This window comes from Anser cygnoides, chromosome 1, assembly GCF_040182565.1.
Source record: "Anser cygnoides isolate HZ-2024a breed goose chromosome 1, Taihu_goose_T2T_genome, whole genome shotgun sequence".
In the NCBI taxonomy this organism is placed as follows: domain Eukaryota; kingdom Metazoa; phylum Chordata; class Aves; order Anseriformes; family Anatidae; genus Anser; species Anser cygnoides.
In genome coordinates, this window is record NC_089873.1 from 13,135,554 (window position 1) to 13,160,000 (window position 24,447).

The 24,447-nt window shown below is 44.2% G+C and overlaps 1 protein-coding gene across 1 annotated transcript in view; it reads right to left on the reverse strand.

Annotated features, from left to right (window-relative positions):
* PTPN12 (protein tyrosine phosphatase non-receptor type 12) overlaps positions 1–19,317 on the reverse strand; it is a 75,641-nt gene extending 56,324 nt beyond the window's left edge. The window contains exon 1 of the mRNA XM_066985325.1: positions 18,981–19,317. Coding sequence (XP_066841426.1) covers positions 18,981–19,079 — 99 coding nt within the window. The 5' untranslated portion in view covers positions 19,080–19,317. The remainder of the gene's footprint in view (positions 1–18,980) is intronic.
* Positions 19,318–24,447: the final 5,130 nt, after the last annotated feature.

Genomic DNA, 24,447 nt, shown 5'->3' on the forward strand with positions numbered 1-24,447 from the left:
ACACCCTCATTCTAAGCAGTGTCAGCCAACACTTTCTCTGACAACTCTTCCACCCATTGAACACGGACGGATGGCCCAGGAGGTTTCATTTTTGATTTTAAGTGCCTCGAAACTAGTTTTTAACCTCATTTAGAAAGTCACTATACGGTCAGCAAACCCCCAAAAGGTATGTTACTGTACAGAATGCCTTAAATCCTCAGAGATCAAACAGGGACCCACAGCAGGAGCATTACCTGCTCCCAAGCACAATGATTTCACTCAGCCCACATCAACTGAAGGTACCACACCGAACTACTGAACTATTAGGTTTAACAAAGAAAATGAACACCGCATAAAGGTTTGGATTTTATTAATTCCCCTGAAATTTCCGTTTTTATCTTTAAGCGGAATTAACATTTTGATGAGTATCTTCTAAACGCTGTCCTCTGCTTAGGAACGTTTTAGAAAAAAAAAATGCATTTCTGTTAAAGCTTGTCCTGCTGCTTGGTTCCCAGTTACACCAAGAGATGCCTCAGACAGGCTGCAGAGCACCAGCACCACGTGTTATCAGGCCTCAACTTCGGTACGGGGATAGGCCCAGACCTGAAGGCAGCCTAGAGGTGAGGAACTGGTACCTCTGCCTCTTCTGGCTGCGCAGGTAACTGATCTTCTCCGTGGCCTGGGAGGACAGCCAGGGAATGCAACACCTCGGATCAGCTTCTTACAAACATCTGAGGCTCATACGCAAGCAACTCGACTGAGCAAAATATCCCCAACAAGCAACAGCAACAAGTCTGACAACGTAACCCTTAAACCTTAGAAGAAGTTACACAAAAACTGCTGATTTTTTATTCTGTATTTTATTTTTCCTTACCAAAAAACCCTAAGAACCTAAACAAAAGCACATTTTAGGCAAGAGTACCAAAGAAAGACGGGCTTAAGCGGCAGTTGGCTCGCACGGTGCCTGTGGAGCCCATCCACTAGGTGTCAGTGTCCTCTCGGCAGGGGAAGGCCTCAGGTGCCACCTAGAAGAAGGCAGCCCAGACTGCTTGGTTTTGGGGTCAACTGCAAAGGAGGAAATCCTTCTAAAGCATCCCTATGGCCACCTAGGCCATGGCAGAAGCAGCAGTAGGAGTACACAGGACATAAATATAGCCCTAGTCCTCAGGTTTAGCCAGTAAGGTGAGAGGGTGAAGCTCAAGAGCTGTTTCTCAGACGATTACTGAGGAACTGTACAGCACAGCGGTCAAGAGATATTAAGGCACTCAAAATTGGCAATAAAGAGTCTGCAAGATAAAGAAACTTCTGCTTCCCAGTTCCTAAATTACCCACCCCTGCCCCCAAGAAAACAACAACAACAAAAAAATGTTTTTGTACAGAAAAAAAAAAAAGAATATGATCTACCTATACCAAACTGAAACAAGGCCTGAAGAGGTCAGAAGCAATAGGTTATATGATCATAGCACAGTGTGAAATCCTCCGTGATAGGCATAAAACCACCACACCCTAAGAAGCAGAGAGCAGAAGTCAAAGTTCAGGCCCACATGTGCCTGGTGGAGGAAGAAATGGGTGTTTCTATTCACATGCACTAAATCTAGATATTCAGACCAGCTCTTAGTTTGGGTCTGAAAGGAGAACAGCGATATAAAAGAAACATTAAACTTCATGGTCAGACCGCTCACCGGGAAGCTAATGCCAACCTACAAGCTGTATGAGACTGCCAGGCCGGCAGGGAAGCAGCAACACACTTTACAAAGGCAGAGACACAGCCAAGGTGCGGAGGCAAGGCAGGCTGAGCTGCTGTTAATACAGACATTTACATACCCGGCACTGGGCAAGACCTATGCTATCAAGGAAGCAGGCACAACAGCAGGCGCAAGAAACCCTGCAGGTCTTGTGAAGGTGACTGGGAAGGCTATGAAGCTGAGAAAACAATAAATTAATTTTAGAACCACAGAACACCCCAAGTTGGAAGGGACCCAGTGGGTTACAAGGTACAGGCTTCTCCTTGTGAAGGTATCACATTGGTTTCCCAGAGACATCTCTCACTCCATCCCACAGCAAAAAATACCCTTTAGTATATACATTTGAGCAGGCACAGGACCCGGCTAAAGACAGCTCCAGCAGAACCACTCTAGTGCTATTTGGTATCCTTGCCAGACAGGAAAAAAGAAAAAAAAAAAGTTTACCACAACTTTTCCCTTTAGAAATGGGAACTTAAAAAAAAAAAAAAAAAAAGAGGAAGTTGAATGAAAGGAAATTATACAGAGCTAAAAAAGTAAAGCATTTGCAAGCAGCTCAAGGCCTGTCAGATGCTCTGGGCAGCGCTACCTCCTGCTGCCCCGGGACCCCTCTCAGTGGCAGACTGACTAAACTGAGGATACTTCTTTTCTTTCTTTCTCTCAGTATTCACTAGTCAGAATAAAGTGTTAGGCTAGGAGCACGTTTGACATATTTAGTATTCTGAAAGAAACCGTGTAATACCTTATGATCCTAAAATTCATCTATTCCCCTTCCTCCTCAGTGCAATACATATATTGCTAACTATATGCACAGATTTCTTTTTTTAAAATCCTTTCCAGGCAGCATAATACAGTCTCCTTCATGATGCTGCTTTGTCCTGAACATCACAGGTGTACTTATGATAGTTTTCATACCACTTCAACTGTTCATTGTTCCATAAGGCAGTTACTTCTAAGGAAGCCTTCCTTCTACCCAGCTCCTATTTGTCTGAGCAATCTTGTACCGTTTTGCCTCTTTGTTCGTATGCTGTCAATCCAAAGAAATCCCCAAACTGCCCTCAGTATGGAAATATTTCAGGGCTTGGGTTTTCTTCCCTGGTGCATACACACACCACAGGAACGCTGTGCTTGCTGTTCTCTCTTTTTCAGAGCTAATTATTTTGACAATTGCAATGAACAAGTGGCCCTTTAAAACAAAGGCAATACTGGAAGCATCCTGACTAAATACCAGCTCCAATAACACTTCCTTGAAGTCTTATTTACGCCCTCTCTTCATCCACCATGCTGCCACCAGTGGTTGGTCAAAGGCAGCAGAGGCACGGCTGAACAGTAGTCACCCACTCACCTTTCTCCCCAGTTAAGCACATACTTATTGCAATGCACAACAGATTCTTATTTAAACACCACTAAACAAGCCAGAACTAAAAATATTTATAACATCTTAAGATCCTTTCCAGGCAGCGTAAGATAATTTCATTCGTATTATTCCTTTGTCCCAAACACCACAATTAGAGTTGTTAATATTCAACTCATTTACTTTGTTCAAATAATAGGCCTATCACCTCAGCCTTCACAAAGCAAAAAGTAGCTTTCACAAAGCAATACTTCTCCTTCATAGCTTATTATTATATAATTATCTTACTAATTATTCTGTATTTAAATATTTAGATGCCATCAAAACCCTGTAAGTTACAAACGCGAATGGATTAATGACATTTGGTGGAACTCTTCAGTTTCCTATTTTAAGGTATTGCAAAATAAGATACAACAGCAAAAGTAGATTCCAGGCCTTAACATTTCAAAAAGCACATCACAGAAGTAATCTAAAGGAAAGTAACCACTTCAGATACAACTCTTACGACTGACTTCAGATTTTAAGTAAGTTTCCCAGTGGCTATAGCAGTAAGTGCACAAACTCCACTTACCCACTTCTCTCCTTCCTATGTTAATGGAGCTGAAAAATGGAATACAGGGAAGAACAGTTTTTGATGATCTACATGATTGTAAGATATGCACAGAGGTATGTCCTACTTCTGTAGTTTGTTTTTTTTTAAGTTTGGTATAAGCCATGCTGCTGCTTCAATTCAAGACGGTTCAGCTCCTGCCACAACAAACCACTGGTAGGACACAGTTTCATACATACCCACAAGCAGGCAAAGGTTTTAGCTGGATTTTTTTTTTACTATGTTTTTTACAGTTGCTATTTATACAATAATTTTAAGATTTTACATATTTACACTTTTTTTACACTTACTAGTTGCCCCAGACAATTTTAACATTTTCTTCCTCAGCCTTTTATTTCACTTCTCTTTAATCTTTTTTTTTTTTTTTCTAAAACACTAATCTCCTTTATTGCAATTCCTTCCCCATATCAGCCCAAATACTGCCTTTATTCTAACTTGCTACTGACATTGGCTGCAGCCCACGCTGGCCCATCTAGGAACAGGGAAGTTGCTCAATACTAAATGCCTCCTTTCTCTGTTTATAGATACATTTCAAAAAATTCTCAGAAAATACTACAGCTGTGGTCAAATTCGCATTCTAACTCTGGAAAAACGGAAGCCAAAGATACAGAATTAACAAGGTGACAGGGTGAGAAACTACGGCCGCCAACAAATCAGAAGAGAGACACTGGGCAGATTAGCATCACAAAGCTCACTGTCTGCAGAAACTGGAGTTATGCCTTGTTTGATTGTAAATACTGGTGACAATTCCTGGCACAAACAGAACTGCTACCCTTTTGCTGCCTCTTTCAACTCGGTACATTGCTCAACATACATTGCAGAACGAGCAGCAGGCTGCTAACCTGCTAACGCAAAGAAGCTGCAAATACCTTGTGGAGTTGACGCTGCATTTTAGCGAGCTAAAATAGGAAGGCATCTCCTGCCTTTGAGCGTCTTCCTCCTAAAGCTTTTGCTCTTCGCTGCTTTTTTCTCCATCAACAGAGTTTTGATCTCCTGCAAGAACAGCTATAGTTTACAGCATCTTACAGAGCACTGAACTTACAGCTGTCAAAATTAGAGAATCACCACTTAATTACACTTTTAGTCAACGGAAAAGTTTGTGAAACCACTAGTCATGGCTCTTCAGAATGACAAAATAAGTAGATGAAATAGAGCAAACGAGGAAAGTTGCATTACAAAGTTACTTCCTCAGAACAGATCTATCACAGCTGCACTTGGGAAAGGCTAGACAAGAATGGAATCTAAAATTTTAGACTAAGATGGGAAACAGTAAAAGCAAGCAAAGCATGGGTTTCTTTTTTACATTAAAAACAACAACTGGGAAAGTGAAGCTATGTAGTACTGAATAACTTAGATGGAAGAGATTGCATTGCTACTTACATCCATGAAAACTACTTGCTTTCCAGTGTGAAAACAGGTAAATCTTCAGTCAGCAAAAAATAAAACTTCTAAAATCCTAACGAGGTTACTGCCTACTACAATATTTCTGGCAAGGAAACGAGCTAGATACTGTGTGCAGTTTGGATTGGGGTGAAAAAATTGTTTCCAAATACCAGAACACCCCACACTTACTAAAACATTTTAAGTAAGTAGGACACAAGTTTCTCAATCTTGTTTTCCCTTGATGCAAGAGGCAGAATTCCAAACAAAAATCAATAGTTTTAAAATGTCTCGATTTAATTCCAACAGTCAGTTAAGCATCTGCTGCAGCCTGACTTTAAAGAACAGCAGCGTTTTTCTAAAGGTCTGGCCTCCTTAATCCTTGTGTGGTGCCTTCCCCTAAAGGCTACCTTCTTCTCAGTCCCAGTTTCTAGCATCACGCATCAGTATTCCACGGGGTAAGTAGAATGGCGATTAATGCTAATGAGCCCAGACAGGAATACACATTTGTCCTTACGAGACAGTAAGTGCATGACAAGTAATAGCATGAGACACGCAGCATTACTACCTCCTGGCTTTAAAATGCAAAATACAGAAAGGCATACAGGGCGGCCAAAATGAATCCAGCCACAGCAGCACTGACTTATCAGCGTCTCACCAGGACACAAGGGCTCCGTACAGAACGCCTTACGGCGAGCAGCACCTCGTGCCTGAACGCTGATGCACACGCTGCTTGCGAGAAGCTTGCATCACCACCCCAGTGCAGACTGCGCTGCCGTTCTCTGAGTGTCAACTGCACCCTTATAGCTGCCAGGACTTAACGTTTATTTCAAGATACTCAAACGAGTTCTTTGGTCTCTGGGAACCTTGGTGAAAACCAAGCTTGGACGATATGGTTCAATATTGCAGCTCCTCTTTGGGAGGAGATGGATCCAGAAGCAACTGGTCCAATGCTAACCCTGGAAGGTTAATCCTGGTGAAATGAACAGGCCATAACATGAAAAGCGATAGGGAACAGTGTGCATGATGATTCTTACCAAGGCCCTTTCCAATGCAAATAAAGAAAGCCCAGCTTCGAGACAGAAAAAACAGACTTACATTCACAATAACTCTGGAGAAACTATTTCAGTCCCTAGAGCTGCTTTTAACCAGTCCGGTTAAGCTTCACTGTCCTGCTTCCCAGGCTTCTTGCCTCACTGTCCAGAGCCCATACGCTAAGATTTTTACTTATTAAACACATTGATCAGAGGTAACAGCATTTGCAAACTACCGTTCTGTTGAAGAGGACAATAAAACCAACAAAACGCATGGCTCAGCTGTTCTGTACTGAACTTAAAACCAGACTCAAACAGACCAGCCAGCTGTACATGGGCCATTTAGTTAAGTAAAACAAACAGGACAAAAAAAAAAAAAAGACTCATTACCTTCCCTCTTGTTATAACCCAACAACTGATCAAGCAATTAATGCTTGCACCGCCTAAAAGGGTACCAAACTACACTACAATTACTTGCCTTCAGTTCATTAAATCCATAACCTGTATAAGCTAATGCTTGTTCTGAAGAATTTCCCAGTTAAAGGAAGACAAAGATGAGGATGGACAAAGACATTTCACTCATTCACATGGTTTTCCACTCTTCTTCCACCCACCCTGCAACGGCATCAGTATTCCCAAAACAGTAACAACAGATGGCTTAAATATGAGGAAACCATCCCAGCACTACAGTGGCAAGGAGAACAGGAGTAAAGTGGAAAGGAAAAGAGAAGCCTTCAGAAGCAGAATGAAAACAAGATATCCAAGACAGATCTGAGTTGAGATGTGCTGAATCAAATACACACGTTGGAAATTTGCATAAGATCTGACACACGTACTAAGCCCAGTGGAAAACGACGCACTTTGCAGGGGCGATCCAACTGCTGGCTGACAGAAATGTACAATTCCTAGAGGGTATCTTGTTTATACAGTGTTCAGAAGCTAGATCCAACAACCTCAAGACAAATCAAGAGACAGCCATAGATGAATGCAAAAGGAAGCCCACAAGCACCAGCATTTCCTCCATGCCACAGAAGAAAATTTTTTGTTGGAGATGCCCTTAAAGTACACACTTGGCATAAGCTACATTCCCCCACAAACTGTTTCTTCTGGAGGCATTCTCAAGCCCAGTTTATAAGTTACATTATTTTTATATACTTTCCACTCCCTGTGACATTCACATACCCACTAAGCTGACCTAACACAGGAAGTACAGAAAATCGCAAGCTCTATCCAAACGAATCTTCACTTCAAGCATGTAGAACTGGTGAGCTACATTCCTATCAACAGAGCATTTCATGTTTTCAGTTGTTGCCAGTCAACAATAAATTCCACCAGCACACTAGCAGGAATCTGTTATGTTAACAGAAAAAGGAAAAAATAATCATACAAATCTTGTAAGTAAATATTGACTATTCTGTGACTCTCACTTCTCTTGGAAGAGTTTGCAAGGAACGGCAGCTGGAAAATCTACACGAGCACAATTCAAGGAACTCATGACTTCAGGTTTTGAAGTGCTATTACTGCAGCCCCATCACACCTAAAGGACAAGGCACTGAAATGCAAGAAGGAACTCGCTGTTACATTTATTTACTGGAACTAATTCCAGTGACCCCCTGACGAGCCCTACAAGACCCTTTCACCTGACCAAAACCACAGCTGCATTTAATTCAAAGGTACTGTCTCTCTCAGTCAGTCAGTTCACTACTTAATTATATCCCTGACTGAATTCTCTTTTTACTTTGCTACTGCTTTTCTCAACTTAAATGCACCCTGGCCTGATGCACACTTAACATGTTTGGAAGTTATCTTCATCTGTAAGAGCCAGAAGTACAACAACGTAATAATCACCGAGGTTTTTGACACGCACACAGTTTTTTCACGGGATGATCATACTGCCTTGCTTTACCAGCCATGGAGCATTTTTTTCTAAGAATACAGGAAGGGAAGCCTATTATGTATGCTATACGGCTGTACAAACAGGATGCTGCCTTCGTTTTCACACAATCACCAACTTAAACAGCGCGATGCTTTTTTAAATGCTCGAAGGATGCGTTGCTATAGCTTTGCACCCAAAATGCTGTCATGTGTAATAACGTATAAACGGCCAAATCTGAGCTCTCGTTCAGGATATTTTGTATTAGAATTGGACACAGAATTAGCTAGCATTTTAACAGTAAATATTTCCCCTTAGGAAATGGCAGTTTGTAAATGGATTTATGGCAACAGCCTGCTGACATTATGATACGCACATTTTTGCAGTTTTAGCGGTCTCTCAGTCTAAATAATTTATTTACAAGCTACAGATTCATGTAATTTGTAAAAACACAGCTAGGCTTCTTCCCTCTGCCACAGTCTCATGTATTCAGGTTTCTACCTGTTTTTTTCAGAGCAACAGAAACAGTAAGTTGAAGTCCTAAATAACTTGCAGGCAGCATTTTCACTATAATTAAAAAAAGAATTGAAAGGTCAAATTTCATCATCTTAATAAAAATATTCAGAAAATATCTGGCACCAGTTTAAAGAGCATCCGGTGCAATGTTTCTGCAGAATATTACGACAATTTCATGGTAATTCCCACAGCAGTTCTATGGAATAGCCTTTGAAAAACTTCTTCCACTTACAAAGAAAAATATAAAAAGGCTGTGATTATTGATTTGCGACTGTCAGGCGCAATGTCCAGCTTAACAACAACTTACACCAGAACATTCAGCTTGAAAAACTGACTTGTGCCCAGAGCTTTGATGTAGCAGTTTTATAGCAAAAAGCTGTTAAAGAAAGCAAAATACGTCACACATCCCCCTTCTGGGCCTACTCTGCTAAGAGTGGAAGTAACAGAAAAATAAAGCTTTTTATAAAAATAAGGCATTTCTTCACTAAAAATCAATTGCAGTGAGTGGCTCAAGTGCTTTACCCGCCTAAAATCATAGCCATTTTTCTCCATTCACATTCGCACGCAGCTATATTTATGCTACCTCACAGGAAACAGGTTAGAAGTGGTTTTACATTTTAGTCTGGTCATAATAAAAATCAACGCATCTTTGGGTAGCCACCTATGCTGCCAAAAATGGAAGTCTCAAAAAAAGCCTGTGAAAGAAAAGATACTTACAGTGATCTGGGGAGACTCGCAATATCTACCAGATTATTTCCTTCCTTTAACAGTTTGTGCAATAGGGCTGCTGCCCGAGAGGCAATTTAGAATAAATTCATTTCTGCAGGAATTCCCAGGTTCTTGAAGCAGTTAAACTAACCTACATATACCCTTCCCTCTAGAACAGGGCTTCATTTTCCAGTTTTATTTTGAGCTAAATTGTTCCCTTGAGTGCTCCTACAGGACAACTGTATTCATTTCAATTAACAATTACCTACTTGCTAAAATTATCAGAATATGTAAGAGGCAGTAACTAATAATGAAAGCAGAGCTTTGACTTGCAATCCCGTTTTTTATACGGGAGGGCAAAGACTGAAGTACAAAATAAACAAAGATTTAAGACTGCCTTTCTACATGTAGAAAATCAGTTTAAAAAAAAAAAGCTGTACACTGCAAAAAATGCAAAACCTAATGCATTTACCACCAAGGCAGCTAGTCACCATCCCATGAATCCAAGGTGGCCATGATCTAAGTGCAGTGCCCTATTCATATCACTTGTGTTGTTTGTTGAGCTTTTTATGGCAATTATTCAGTTCTGTGCAAAGACTGAACAAATACTGGGCAACAAACCTAATAAAATCTGTGCGAGGAGGAAGCTATACGCAGGCACCATACGTGTTACCAGGACACCGAGTGCCTTGGGGAAAAAAGGCACTGCTCCACCACAGGGTTATGCATTAGAGAGTCAAATGCAGTCAAATAAGAAGTGAAACACTTAGGAACGGAGTGGAACAAAGTGCTTTTAGAAGCAGTGGGGAACACCACTTGTGCTTCTCAAGAGCTGTGCAGCTCCCACAGCAGTCAGGCATTTCTACATGTCGCATTATGTACGTGGCAAGTCCCTTGAACACTTAAGGTCGGGACACCCACATAACATCATCTGAACTGGGAATCAGTCGTTCACAGTCAGCTGTGTCCTCCAAGTACCAGCAGAGGAAGTATCAGTTAAGAATAATGCCGTACTAACAGCAGGGAAAGACAACATCTATCCAGGAAATCAAACAATGAACAGAAGTTAAAAATTCTAGACTAACTGCCCCCTGGAAACTCTCGAAGGTGGTGAGTAGCTTGGAGTCATGCCTACTGGTCTCTGAAGCCTAGCCCAACTTTCATGGACTAGAATCTTGTCTATACAGCTGCAGACATCCAACTCAGCACAAGAAATGGAGTTCTCCTCCCCAGTATTGACCTGACAGCAGATATATACAGTACATCTCTGCTACCACTGCTAACAGCCCATTCCCAACAAAAGCAAGAAGATCAGGCCATGCCAATCACGGGCCACAATCTTTTCAGCCTCCCATTGATTTTCCTTTGTTAGCTTTGTCCCGAATAAGAAGTCTTGGCCCCTCGTTTCCATTGTAGCCCTGCTGCACAGCTGAGAGATGGTCATCTGCCTCTCCAGAACCAAAATAAGAACTGCTCTTAATCTCACTGATCCATGCAGAAGCTGCGTTTCCTGCGATCACAAAGGGGACAAGACATCTGTGTGTTTTTAGATAAAAAGAAAAAGCAGATGTCATCCACATGTGCCAGTAAGAATGACAAGACAAGACAGATCCACTAGACAAATGCAACAAGACACAAAATTGTTCAGGAGGACGCCACTGAAACACTGACCTTAGAAAAATAAACACCACCAGCTAGAACTTAAAAGACTACTTAAGAAGGAAGTTAATGTAAGACAAGTTTGTTTAAAATTTGCAAGTTCAGTATTTTAACTAAGTAAGAGATTAAAGTCGTGCATATGTTCTTTAAAGCAATATGGCTTTAACCAAGTTAATTACCCCTTAGGAGACTGACGCTTTCCAGCCCATTAGTTTAGACACCAAAACTAGTAGCACTACACACTTAAATGTTACTGAGATATATTAGCTTTAAGAATCAAGGCTTGCTCTCCAACATATGCAAAACTAAGGCTATAACTCTTCCTCCAAAGAGAAAGGAACCCAAATTACATGGATAAGCTTATGACCACTTAACTGTGTTGGATGTCTCTGTTAGTGAACTAAAAACTGAACACGACAACCAATTCATACAGCACTTACTAATTTCAGTCTCCTCATTTAGTTGCCCATGGCACATTAATAAAGCTGGCCAATTCAATTGTTTTATTATATTAAGGGAGCTCAGAGTAAAATAAATAAAACAATTAACTGTCAGAAGTATCACAGCAGAACTTCCTTCAAAACTGCTGATGCTTCCTTCTAGCAATCCAAATGAATGAAACTTATCTTTAGTTGCTTTTGTTCCTTTGTTCTCATGGACCTCTCAGTTCATGAGACAACATCATTCATAGCTTCAGTCCTCTTATAATAGCTAGTTATTTTTCCTTCTTGAAGTTACTGGCTACATCAGCTTGCTACTTTTTACAGCTGATATTTCTAAGCTTTTCTTTCACAAGGTACTCCCATTAAAGCCACGATGGCTGTAAGCCTTCCCACAAAGTGGTTACCACCAACAAAATTACCTTTTAAAGGAATTAAAATCTCAGTCTGTAGCAAGATAACAGGAAAAATTAGGTCAACCAAACTAGGTCATCCACTTATACCTCTATTTATCCGGTACCTTTGGGGAATTTTTTCTACCTTATCTTTTTAGAATGAACGAAATTCTTACACGGCTAAAGTGGATGGCAAAAGAGTAGCTAGCAGAGGCCCTCTGAGATACAAGCTGTAACTTTCCATGCAAATCTCACAGTGACTCAATCATCCTGACATTGCTATTGAAAGATACTATGAAACAATGATTCCCAGCCCAGAAGGACGGTCCTAAACTCGGATGGGCTTCCCATGCTCTTCTCCTCCTAATCTTTTGCTTAACTTGCTGTTGTGCTCTCAGCTTTCCTCGTCAGGCTTCTAGCTTAATTCTTGTACTGTCCTGGTGGCACCGGGTCAGAACACGGCATTGCTCCTGAGAGGTGCAGAAGGATTTGAGACAGTGACCCACCAATGCAGCGCTCCCCGTGACTCCTGGTTCCGGATCAAGAACTCGGCAGCGGGATCAGAGCGCTCTCCTTCCACGGATGCATTCTGACCAAACCTCTCTGAAATAAATTAATGAGTTAAGTTTCTACTGGTAAGTTTTTTTGTCTGACGAAGCAGGAAAACAAGGAGCTCAGTCCCTTTCCAACTTTCACGTACTAGTTAACAGTAATGGAAACGCATATCCATGCCTCGCTTACGGCAAATACGCACAGCTGAGCTATCCCAGACTGCACGGACATGACCATAGCAATGGTGGAGTGACACCAGCCCAGGGAAAACACCAGGATACAAGCGCTGTACCTCCTAGCAGCACAAACAGCTTCTCCTCTACCCGTTAACTTATGCTCTACTCAATTCCACATCTGACCTTTAACGCTGATGCCTCTCCTTAAGTAAAGGGGATTTTTATGAAACCAAGAAAATCGTCATCTAGGCTCTGACTTCAGTTCTAAGATTGTGTACTCAAGGCACTACTACAGTTTTTGTCTTCCCCCAGCACTAACAAACGCATTACTATTCTCCCCGCGCTGAAGTGCCCTACATACTAAACGTATTACAGCACTACTGGAGCAGTGCAAGTCCCTTCAGCACAAGATCCATCAGTCTTATATACTGACAGTGAAGAAAATCAAACATTGTTTTCTGTTTGTGACAAATTAATGCCTTTAAGATGAATTTGAAAAGCTTTGGACTAACTATCAAAAACTTCCTATTAGCAAATGTACGCACATTAGATAAGCAGATATTCAGATTAACCTCTCCTGGCTGCAGAGCTGGTAAAATACATTTCGCAGTAACACTACAGGGCAAAAACACCCCGAACGTATCAGAGCTTTAAGGTTAGTTACGTATACCTCAAAACAAGAAATTGTTTCTGTGTAATATAAATTGTTTCTGCAGAAATTACATAGATATAAGTGCAATAATATATATACACATGTATCTGCACATATGTAGAGCTACAGACCTATAGATTAGAGCCTAGCATAGAGGAAGTATGGCCACCTGAGACATGTACCTATGGATTTCTCTTTATGCATCTATCTACATATAGCCATGTATGTGTACATATATATATGTATATTTATACACACCAAAATTATTGCAGGACTGAGATCATAATAAAAGCTAAGTAAGTAGTTGACACACCATTTAAAATTATTTAGGATGCGTGCAGTATGCCACAAGGTGCAAGGTCAAGATTATCACTTGCTTCTCCTGAAGAATTTAATAATACCCAAAATGAGCACACAAACCTTCAGAACATAAGAACAGGAGACTTGCATACTGCTGTCTTCAGAGGCTGAGCAAACAGAGCTTATTACCACGCAAGTTATTTGACAAAACCCAGAGCATTGCCCAACCGCGTTGTTTTAGTTTCATCTGCCTGAAAGAACAACGGCAACTTTAGGCCAAGTTCGCAAGTTCTTATACCCCAGGGCGACTACAGGAGCTTCGCCGTTGTATTCAGGCACCCCTAGGAAAATTCAGAGTGGCATCTTTGAAACAACAGCAGCAGCACTCGTTTCCTCAGGAGACGACAAAAGGAAAAAAAGGTTTAAATGTAATGGTGTTCATAGAAAGTTGCGTTTTGTGTAACACTTAAAGAACAGCGTTTCACGAAATTCCAGAAGCTTCTGAAGTTAAGGGTTACCGAAAATATTATTCGGTCATATTTGCTCCAGCCAGAAGTAGCCTACATAAATGGAGCTTTATGGCCGGCCCGTATGACTTAGCATTGCTCACAATGAAGTAATCTGTTCCCCCCACACCCCCGACCGAACCGACGGCAGTCAATGAAACGCAGCTAGCAGGAATACACTTCAAAAACACATTAACACTCGAAGTAATGCCTAATATGGAAGACCGACAAGACCAGAGACAATTTCGACTCTGAAATTTTAAGGCTGAAAGCCCTTCAAAGCGGCGCCCCAGCTGCCTGTGCCCCATTGCACAGCTGTAAGAGCAGAGCTCCTCGCAACGTGCCGCTGCACCGCACGCTCACGGTCCTTCTCCCCAAGGCCACCAACCCGGGGAGCACTCTCGCAGGAAGACAAGTGCTCAGAACTGGTGATGGCTGGTCAAAATCCCCCCAGGTTACGTGAATTTCCCCCCAAACCTGTTTTTACACCAATCGCTTTTAAAATCTTGCATATATATATATATATATATATGTATATGTGTGTGTGTATATGTATATATTGATATATATATATATATATCAGTTAACCTGTTTTTGAAAGTCTAGCTGACTCTATGCAAGCGTTTTTCCTACTCGAGCCTTAGCAGATAGAAATTATTTCTCTTCAAAAGGCACCGTGTGTTTTACAATGCAGAGGAAGAAGCCTAAGCAGAGAGTTCATGTTTCAGATCATGTTATGAGCATGGAACTCATTCAGTAAGTAAATACTAGAAAACAACATAAAAAATAAGCATATAGACATTGATTTTTTTATTTTTAAGAGAACTTAAAAGTAATTGATGATGTAATTTTGGAGGCATAGTACTCTTACCCTCCTCCACTAATTTTCCTGATTGTGTACTTGCTCTATAAATTTGAAAAATACATTCACAGATACACCAGAGGTACATTAGTGGTATTTGAATTGAGAAAGTTCACACAAATGCACATTAATATACAGACAAGCTTTTAAGAAGGGTCTTTCATAAGTGCTATGGTTGAAACTGAATGTATTATTTGTGATCTCTTTAATGCTGTATTAGACCATACAGGAATTAGAACAAAATCCATGGCGTGTTTATCATTATTACATGGACTTTTACTACATATCTCAGTCATCTTGATTGGTATTTTAGAGTAGCCTAGATTATTATTTCATTTTTAATAGTCTCGGGTATTTTAGAAGTCAAGCACATCCCACCTCCCCTTTTTTCACACACACAAAAAAGCGAGGCAGCAGTATTTAAAAATAAAAAATCCAAAAAATAAAACAACCAAGAGATTAAGAGGGACACCTATCATAAAGGCAACCTTTTATCTGCTTCAAATGGATGACCCATTCAAAATCCCTTTCATACTTTAGAATACAGCACATCAAGTTCTTCAGTATCTCAAAACCTACGAGCTAGAGCTTAGATGGATTAAACAGAAGACAGACAGGGGTCTCCTACAGAATACCCAAAACAGAAGCCAGAAACACCTTCAGCCATTCTCTGTGCTCCATTAAAACAGATTCTCCAAGGGCGTAACTCAAAATAGTAGGTCAAATTGTTATACTCTGAAAAACATTTGGAAAAAAAATTGATTTTTTAACAAAATGCTTCACACTGTTCATATTTCAGTTGTCCTGCAACAATGTCAATCTACATCAGAGAACTGATAGCAATGCAAGTAGCAGAATGCTTTTGTTGGACGACTACACAAGAAAAAAAAGATGCGTTAGCTGTGAACATATTAAATGTAAACCAGTCAAAGTATTTACAGAAGTCTTCCTAAAATCTGGAAGCTAGAAAAACTGTTTGCTCCACGTGGACCTTTGATTTCCAATCCTTGTTTGAGACGAGACACATTCATTACAGGAATCCGGAATCTAGACCAGGCTGCTTGTGAATACACAACAATACAACGCACGACACAACACAGAACACCACGAGGAAGCAATCTGTACTCCATTTTGCCCTAATAATGGTGTCAGCTTCGATGCACTTTAACCACACGTTAACCATACCTAAGGTGCATTACTTTAGGAAATGCCCACTTGCCCCTAGAGCCACAGACGTGTGCTCACTGGCAAGACCCACTGGCAAACGAGCGATACCTTGCTGCCAAACGACACACTTCATTTCCACCTTATTGTGTGCACCCATAATACTCAAGTGATCTACTAATAAAGTCCTGCTTACTTTCCAGTGCAAACTAATTAAAATTAAATACGTTTGACTGCCAGTAAAAGACTCGTTACTGATGCCTACGCTATATAATTTATCTTGCAGGCGGGAAAATAAATAATTAAGTCACCTCTCCACCTTCCGAGTGGAGCATGTTCTCAGGGATGTCAACGGCATTATTAAGTAGCAGTCACACTTATCTAAGCTACGGCCTTTCAATAATATTCAGCCAGGCTAATCAGAAGCCTTCAGGCAACCAGAGCCTACCTGCACACAGCTGTAGCTCTCTTGCCACCTCTTCAGAACTCCATGGCACCTGTCTATCAAGCACCTTCAGTTCATTCACTCGGTCCTAAATATAATTCTCTAAGTCAACTACTCAACGCAGTCAAAGGCGATAAAGACATGAAAATAAAGAACTGTTTTCAATTGCATTCACTCAGTATTCCTCTCCTATTTTTAGATTCCATTTTGACTTGGAAATGAAGCGATGAGTAACAGCAATTCCTTTTCTACACACTTGCCATTGCGTTGCAGCAACAATACATCCTGCGCTTAAATGAGAACATCATTCCACCCCAGAAAATCACTACTGGAACCTGCAGAAAAGATAATACAGAAGCTTTTTACCCCCTTCATCTCTCCTCCTCTCCCCGATCATTTTAATGAGTATCTAAGCATTGGTCTGGAAAAAAACAACAAGAAACAACAGCAAAAATGACATGCCCTTAGTGAAAAATAATTGGTAATTACGATTCTCATTGCTACACTAATCTGTATCTGCTTTGGTACGTGCAGGTGAACGTTGAGACTGACAGGAACATTCCTGTCAAAGAGCAGCATCCCAGTTTCCTGGTTTTCCTATGACTTCCTATGCAGAAGCAGCATGCGGGTTGCAAACAGAAAGCGTTAAGAGCACAAAAGAAATTTTGAACGCAGTTCTTTCCGAAGCATTCAACACTTTTGCAGGTAACACACCTTTTTCCCGGAACGCCTCGCTAGTTGGTTTCTGTGACCCTGTTTTCCCATTTTTAGCAGCATTCTTTCCTTACTGCTAGACTGGAGCAAAGGGAAAGCTTACGACTATACAGCCAAAAGCTGCACAAACAATGCGCTGTCAGGAACAGAACAGAAACCAAACCTACTTTTCCTTACAGAGCGGGGACTATTTAGGAGAAAGGATGACAAAACTATTGTTTAAGCTTTGTTACAGTCCAACTGCATACGTTAGGCTACGTTTCAGACATGAAATGGTAGCAGCTGATTACCAGATCTAATACACACAGCGTATAACAGAAGAGATATTAGAAGCCCTGCATTTCCTAGGCCACCCTTTCTAGTCCACGTGAACCAGACTCCCCAGTGCTAGATGTCAGCGTGCGTTTAATAGCAATTATATCGCTAAACCCATCCCTTAATGAGGGTTCTGCCCCATCCCTAAACCTCCCCGTTACCCCAGGATGCTGCTGCCCTAGAGCTGTGCCCCCCCCTCGGGCGCAGCCCCCCGGCTCCCCCGTTCCCCCTGCTTTTCCCACAGGCCAGGCCGGGCCGGCTGCTTGCCCTGAGCTTGCCCTGGGCTTGCCCCAGCCCCTGCCGGCTCGGTGGCCCGGGGCTGCCCTTCCCCGGCCCCGCTTCCTCCCGCAGCCCTCTCCCAGCCCTTGCGCAACATCCGCAGCCCCGATGCGACATTTCCATCCCGTTTTTTTTTTTTTTTTTTTTTTTGTTCTTCCCGGACCATTAGGGAAGGCTGACAGCTCCAAAGCCTGGCAGAGGGGTTTGATCCCAAACAGCGCCGGAGGATAATAATAATAATAAGGCGAGCCCGAGGGGAGGGGGGGGGGGGATGCGCGGTGCTCGCCTTCCCCTCTCCTGCGGGTCCAGCCGGGCTTTCTGTGCTGTTTAGGGACTTAACAGGGGCTGCTCGATCCCAATCGTTGTGCGATTCAAAAGGCGGATCGCCTCGAGCGGGTTCCCAGCCCGATCAAACAGGGGAAACGGACTCGGTGAGGGGGGGAAATCCGCCGATAAACGCCCCCCCCCCCCCCCCCCTTTTTCCCCAGCACACGGCCGCGCTGGGCAGGGGCTGGCGGGGAGCTGGGCTGGGCTGGGCTGGGAGGAAGAAAGGCCGAGGGATGCAGCCAGGGCTGCCATGGGGGATGGGGAGCGAGGGGAGACGGTGGGAAGGGAAGGGGAATATTCCTCCCAGGGACGCTCAGGGCATTTAACCCGTCTGCTGGGAGGGAGCAGGGGGTGTTAAAGGGGCAGACAAGGGGGGCCGGCTGGCCCCGCACAGCCCCGCAAGGAGAGGGGCTCCCCCTCACCCCCCTCCCCAGCCTCCTCTGTCCCCTTCATCTGCTGGGGGAAGGACGGGGCTGGGGGGCTCCTGTTTAATTGGGGGGGTTTAATTGGGGGGGCTCCCGTTTAATTGTCTCTCACCGCGAGCAACCCCCTCGGGAGGGGCTGGGGGGGGAGCGGGGGCTCATCTCCCCCAGGGGGGCAGTTATAGGGGCCAGTTATGGCCAGTTACTCCCCCAGTTATGGGGCTAACCCCAATTATAGGGATCCCCCCCGGTTATGGGGCCAACCCCAATTATAGGGATCCCCCCCAGTTATAAGGATACTCCCCGGTTACGGGACCAGCCCCAGGTATAGGGATAACCCCACTATGGGCCCAGCCCCCTGTTACCGGGGTACCCTCACGGTTATGGGGCCAGCCCCCCGGTTATGGGGGTGCCCCCCCCAGCTATGGGGTACCCTCAGCCGACCCCTATGAGTGTGGGGGGGGGGGCCCCGGCCCAGCTCGGGGGCCACACGACGGCATCTCACGGTGCTCGCCCCCCTCGGTCGCCGAGGCCCCCCCGGGACCCCCCCGCCCCCGCCCCTCGGCCGCCCCTCACCATGAAGTCGGAGGCGAAGTTGTCCTCCCCATTGTGGTCCGTGTCCTTCATGGACTGCACCCGCCGGATGAACCTCCTCAGGATCTCCTCCTGGCTCATCCTGCCCCGCCGGGCGGGAGCCCCCCAGCCCCGGCCGCTCGCTCGTTCGCTCGCTCGTTCTCCGCCTCGAGCCCCCTTCCGCCGCCCTCCCTCGCCTCTCCTCGCCCTGCCGGCCCGGCTCCCGGCTCCCCTCCCCACCCCGCTCAGAGCCGCCCGGCCGCCCCCTCCATCTCCCCTCCCTCCAGCCCGACCCTCCCCGGGCGCCGCCGCCACAGGGACACGACGTAGTCCCCTCCTCCTCCTCCTGCCCCCTCCCCCGCCCTCCCTACGCAGGCGCGGCACCCGCCGCCCCGGCCTCGGGAAGAGGCCCGCCCCCGCGTCCCTCCCATTGGCTTTCCCCCCACGGTTCCCTCATCCTATTGGTCGTCCGTCGCGCTAATCAGCGCCTAGCCCGGCCTCGGGGGAGAACTCCGTTCCGCTCTTCGCCTCGCCCAGCCGCGCCGGCCCCTCCCGTTTCCCACGGATGGGACCTTCCGCCGGGCGCCGAGCGGAGCTGTGGACGGGACCACTTGGAAGGCGGAGGGGGGGGGGGGGAGAGAGCCCGAGCGGAGCGCGGCGCCGTTCGCTCCGGCTGGAGCACAATGGGGGCGGCGGTGGGTGCCGGCGGCCCCCGGGCCGGGAGGCGGCGGCATGCCGGGACCTGTAGGCGCAGCCGGCGCTTACCCCCGGTGAAGGGACGGCTCCCGGCGGTGCCCGCCGTCCCCCCTGTCCCGGAGCGGCCCGCCGGGGAAGGGCCGTGCCGGGTGGGAAGCCCGGAGCCGGGGAAAAGTGACCGAGGCGGGGCGAAGGGCGCCCCGCGGGGCCGGGCAGGGCGGCGGGCGAGCTGTGGAGAGCGGCGGGAAGATGGCGGCCGGGGGCTGAGGGGAGCGCTCCCCGCAGCCGTTTTTGCGCTATTTTTAAAAAAATCGCCTCGTGAAACGCCGAAACGCCGCCCGGGGCTATGTGGGGTCGTGTGTCAGCGGCAACTCGTACCGCGGGGCTCCGCTGCGGAGCTGGGCACACAACTGAGGGGCACGGGCTGTGCCCCCTTGCTCGGGGGTGCCCTCGGGGTCAGTCCTGACCAGAAAATATCTTAAATTTCCTCCTTCTGTTATCGGATGTTTTGGCAGGGTCGAAGCATTAAGAGCCAACAACATGAAAGGGTGCTATTTCTGCCTTTTTCTCCACGTTAAGAAGTTAATTTATTGTCACCTGTTATTAGTATTAATTATATTTAAAATGTTTGTTCAGCTTTTGTATCGGGCTTCAATAAAATCAAAAAGGAAAAATTAAACTTCAAAGTCTATTTTTTTTTTAAAGTGCTTCCCAACAGAGAGATTTTAAAGTAAATTCTTTTGAAATTGTGTCTTACCATGCTCAAAAAAAAAAAAAAAGCCACTGGATATCTTCCGTACACCTTCTGTACGCGGAAATATGTCTATCCTTTATAAGGAAAAAATAATTAGCCTCATCGAGCATTGTCTTCATGTTTGGTGCCTTGATTACATGTGTAACTTCTGCTTCATCACAACTTCTGCTTCAGCAAAGGCAAATTGAGGTATGTTGTATAAAGCCTCACAGCATAATAAATATACAGAATAAAGTCTCTCTAGGTATAATTTCATCGGTGAAGAGGTGCGTGGCCTTTATGGATGTAGCTGGTCCCATAAAACCTTATAACAGACTCATGACGAAGTTCCACGCTGAGAAGCATTACCCGGTTAAAGCACTCTGCTAAATCACCCCTTCCCTACCCCTTCAAAGCATCATTCCTACCTGCTGCAGCACGGTGCTGTTGTGGGACCCTGCAATAAGCCAGGCCGTGGAACTGAGCTGCGATACAATTCCACAGGAAAGCTACTTGTTCTTCTTAGGTGGTTCAATTAAGCTGGCTTTGCTACAGAAGCAAGCCTAGGGATTAGCTTGGTCTTCCTGTGGTGGTCGAAGGTGTTACTGGTTTAGAACAACTTCCAGAGATCAGCGCCCTTACAACAGAATTGGTAAAATCGCATGTTACCAATTTCAGCCCAATTCAGTGCCTGTTAACATCAGCTTCGCAGTGAAGGAAGGTATTGAGCTACATAAGATGTCGGGCTCTGAACTGCAGCTGCCGGTGCATGGACACGTTTCCTTCTGCTGCATCTGCTACAGAAACAGTCATCTCTGGCAGAGGGGCAGGCTGGAAAATTCAGAGGGTTAGCGTTCTTGCGTGGTTTGCCAGAGACTGCAGCCTCCTGTAAGAGGGTTGGTTTTTAGCAGTTGATGTTCATGGAGACTAACGTGTGGCAGACTTAAGGACACGTCAAGGAACTGCTGAAGGGGAGACAGTTCCGTGCCGAGGCAGTGAGGCTTGAAGAGCTCCCCGCTGCACTGGAACCTCCTTTCCACTGCACTTGGATGTTGAGGTCTGAGCATCCCACGCAAGCACATCAGCTGTCAGCGCCCAGGCTCCTCTTCATGTCCTTTGCACCCTCTCCATGAGTATCAGCCCCAAAGAGTCCCAAAGATGCCTGCTTTTCTTGCTTTAATCCCTCTCTTTGTTCTCCTTTTCCTCCAAGCCTCCTCTTTCCCCTCCATCAACAAGCAACGTTAAAGGCACGTACAGAAGAAAAGGGCATAGCTGTGACTGGTATCATCAGATAACCTTTTCGTGGCACCTTGCTTGATTTCCTTCTGCTTCAGGGAAGGTTGCTTCATTTGCTCAGCAGTCACCCTGGCAAACCTGATCACAGTGCCAGATGGCATGTAATTTTAGAAAAGTGATAGCTGGGACTAAGCAACCAGATGAAGAAAAGTCTTGAACGTGGTATGGTCTTCTTTATTCATGTATCCACACAACAGAATTACAGAGGCCTTGATAGGAGGGAAGGAAAGGTCACAATTTATTGCGTTTGGATCTCACATCATTACTGCCTTCCATTAAAGGACCCAAGTTATCAATCTGGCTGGCCTGGTTCATAATCGATCGTCGCGTTGTAATAAACTGTTTTACATTAGCAAGTGTAACAGTGACCTTTCCTCTGGGTTAACTGATAAGAAGAGTATATACAGTCTCGGGGGAAGAAAAGAAAAGAAAAGCCCCCCAACCCAGGCATGTGTTACTAGCCAAAACAGAGGTATATACAAAACAAAGCAATTAGAAATACCTGGGTGGAGACCTTTGCTTAGCACTGTTTGCATATGCATGTGTACTTGTTAGGGTTGCCAGATATTCCTGAGCACAAACCCAACAGCGCCAGTTTTATCTCCCTCAGCCCTGCAAATGTTGCACTTGGCTGTCTCATCTCTTTGCTCTGAACACAGAAACCTGAACTTTCAACAGCAGAAAGAGTGCTTTAACCAAGACTTTTGATCTGAAACTCTTACTGCCTGGGTTAAACCCAGACATCTGACCAACGCAGCATATGTGCATGAGTATGTATTTGTGTAACTCTAGGAGAGGGGCGGAAAAAGAGCGTGATGCAGGCCAAATTACTCACACTATAGATAGAACAGGAAGCTGAAATCAAAATCTGTAGAAGTAAATTGTGGTCGTCTTAACAATCTACACAAGTACGGTCCTTGGAGAAAGTCAAGTAGATCACCTACAGCTTGTCCGCCATCAATCCCATTTTGCCATGTCATGTGTTACTTCAGCTGCCACAAGGACGGAGGACGTCCAGTTTTTCTGTTCAAAGGTAGCTCTGGTTCCCACGGGGTAAGCATGTGTTGACTGGAAAATGCATTTCCTGGCATGCAGGCTGTGCTTGTGCCCAGGCAATGGCTGTGAGCAGCAATCTTCCCAGCTCATCCAGATGCAGAGGTTTCCCAAGGACAGCGGTGGACCACGGGCTCTCCTCAAAGCTGTTTCCTCAAACATGAGCTTGGAGCCATGTGCAAAAACCATTTCTACCTAAAACTGAGCTCCAGAAAGACATCAAAGAACTGCTGGGGGGAGAGCTGAGAGAACCCTACAACTCCAAGCAACATCACCTCCTATGGTTTCATTCCTCTGCACAGCAAAACAAGACGTCATGTTTTCCTTGTAAATTGGCATGACTGCATTACAGTCACAGCTGACTTCACCATTTTCTCCTCCCCCTTGCAATAGACTTTTTGCTACAGACTCTCAGATTTTGGCTACAAGCTTGGAGTTACATTAGTAATAATGGGGTGTAATTGCTAATGCATTGCTGTACTTGCAACTAAATTCTGGTCAATATATCTTGTGCATGGAATCCCAATGAATCTTGTCTATACAGAGTCTGAAAAGTATTTTTGTAGTCAAGATTATTTACAATAAAAATTAGAGGCTAACAGTCATAAGTGTTAAAGTGACGCTCCTGGAATATAAGCACAGTTGGTAGGAGGTTTTCTAAAAAAGTGGTGTTTTCAGGGGAAAATATCATTTCTGTAAAAGTTAAATTTTCCATGGGAAACAATTTTGCCAAAGTTTCTCTGCTTTCTGACAAAAACAAAGCATTATTGTATTTACTGATGCAGAAATGTCTTTACCATTGAAGACAGTACAATTTGGGATAGGGACCCAGGACATGAAAGAACTGGAACATGGAGCATAAATGCCAGGAAGCTGTTCAACAGCTCAAGGGTACACATAAAATGTTAAACTAAGTCCAAATGAAACATTTGTCTTTGATCTGACAAACTGAAAAGCAATGTGTCTCTCCACAAATGTCCAAATGTTTCATGCTCCTTGAAAATACTTAGCTGAAACATTCGGGAAAATCAGCATCAAGTACTTTTTGTATACACTGACCCTCAGAACATTTTTGTATTTAGTCATTTTTGTGTCTGAGGAGGTTAAAAATAATCCTGTTGGGTTTCTGTTTGATCCCAAGTTACATTTTGACCACTTAGATTACAAGCAACAAACTAACAAATAGGAATCCCTATGGATTCTCAAAACACCCGTTTTGAACACAAAGGACATTAGGAACATTAAAACTGAGGAAGATGCATTGTAACCTTTGTCTACAACAAATAAATTGAATTTCAGATTTAAAGCCGAAACTAATCTCATTTTAAATGAGTCAGAAAGACTTGATCAGTGTCTTTATAATATGTTCCATTCATACTAATTAAGTGCCATGTGACCCTTGAATTTCTTGACATTTGCCTCTATTACTCTCAGTTAGGCAATGACGGACTCCTCTTCTATAATTACCGCTGAAAATATTTCTACTACAATTGAATGTTACGTGGCTTGCTCAGCTTTTAATTATTTGCTTACCATCTTTACGCTGGGTCTTCTGGGATTCATTGCACAACGCTACTAAACCACTTGAAATGTGACATTTCTTATATAGGTGAGAAATGCTTTAGATCATAATTACTGACCTTCATAATCAGTGCATAATTTGGATTCCCCTCTCACTGTAACATACCCCTT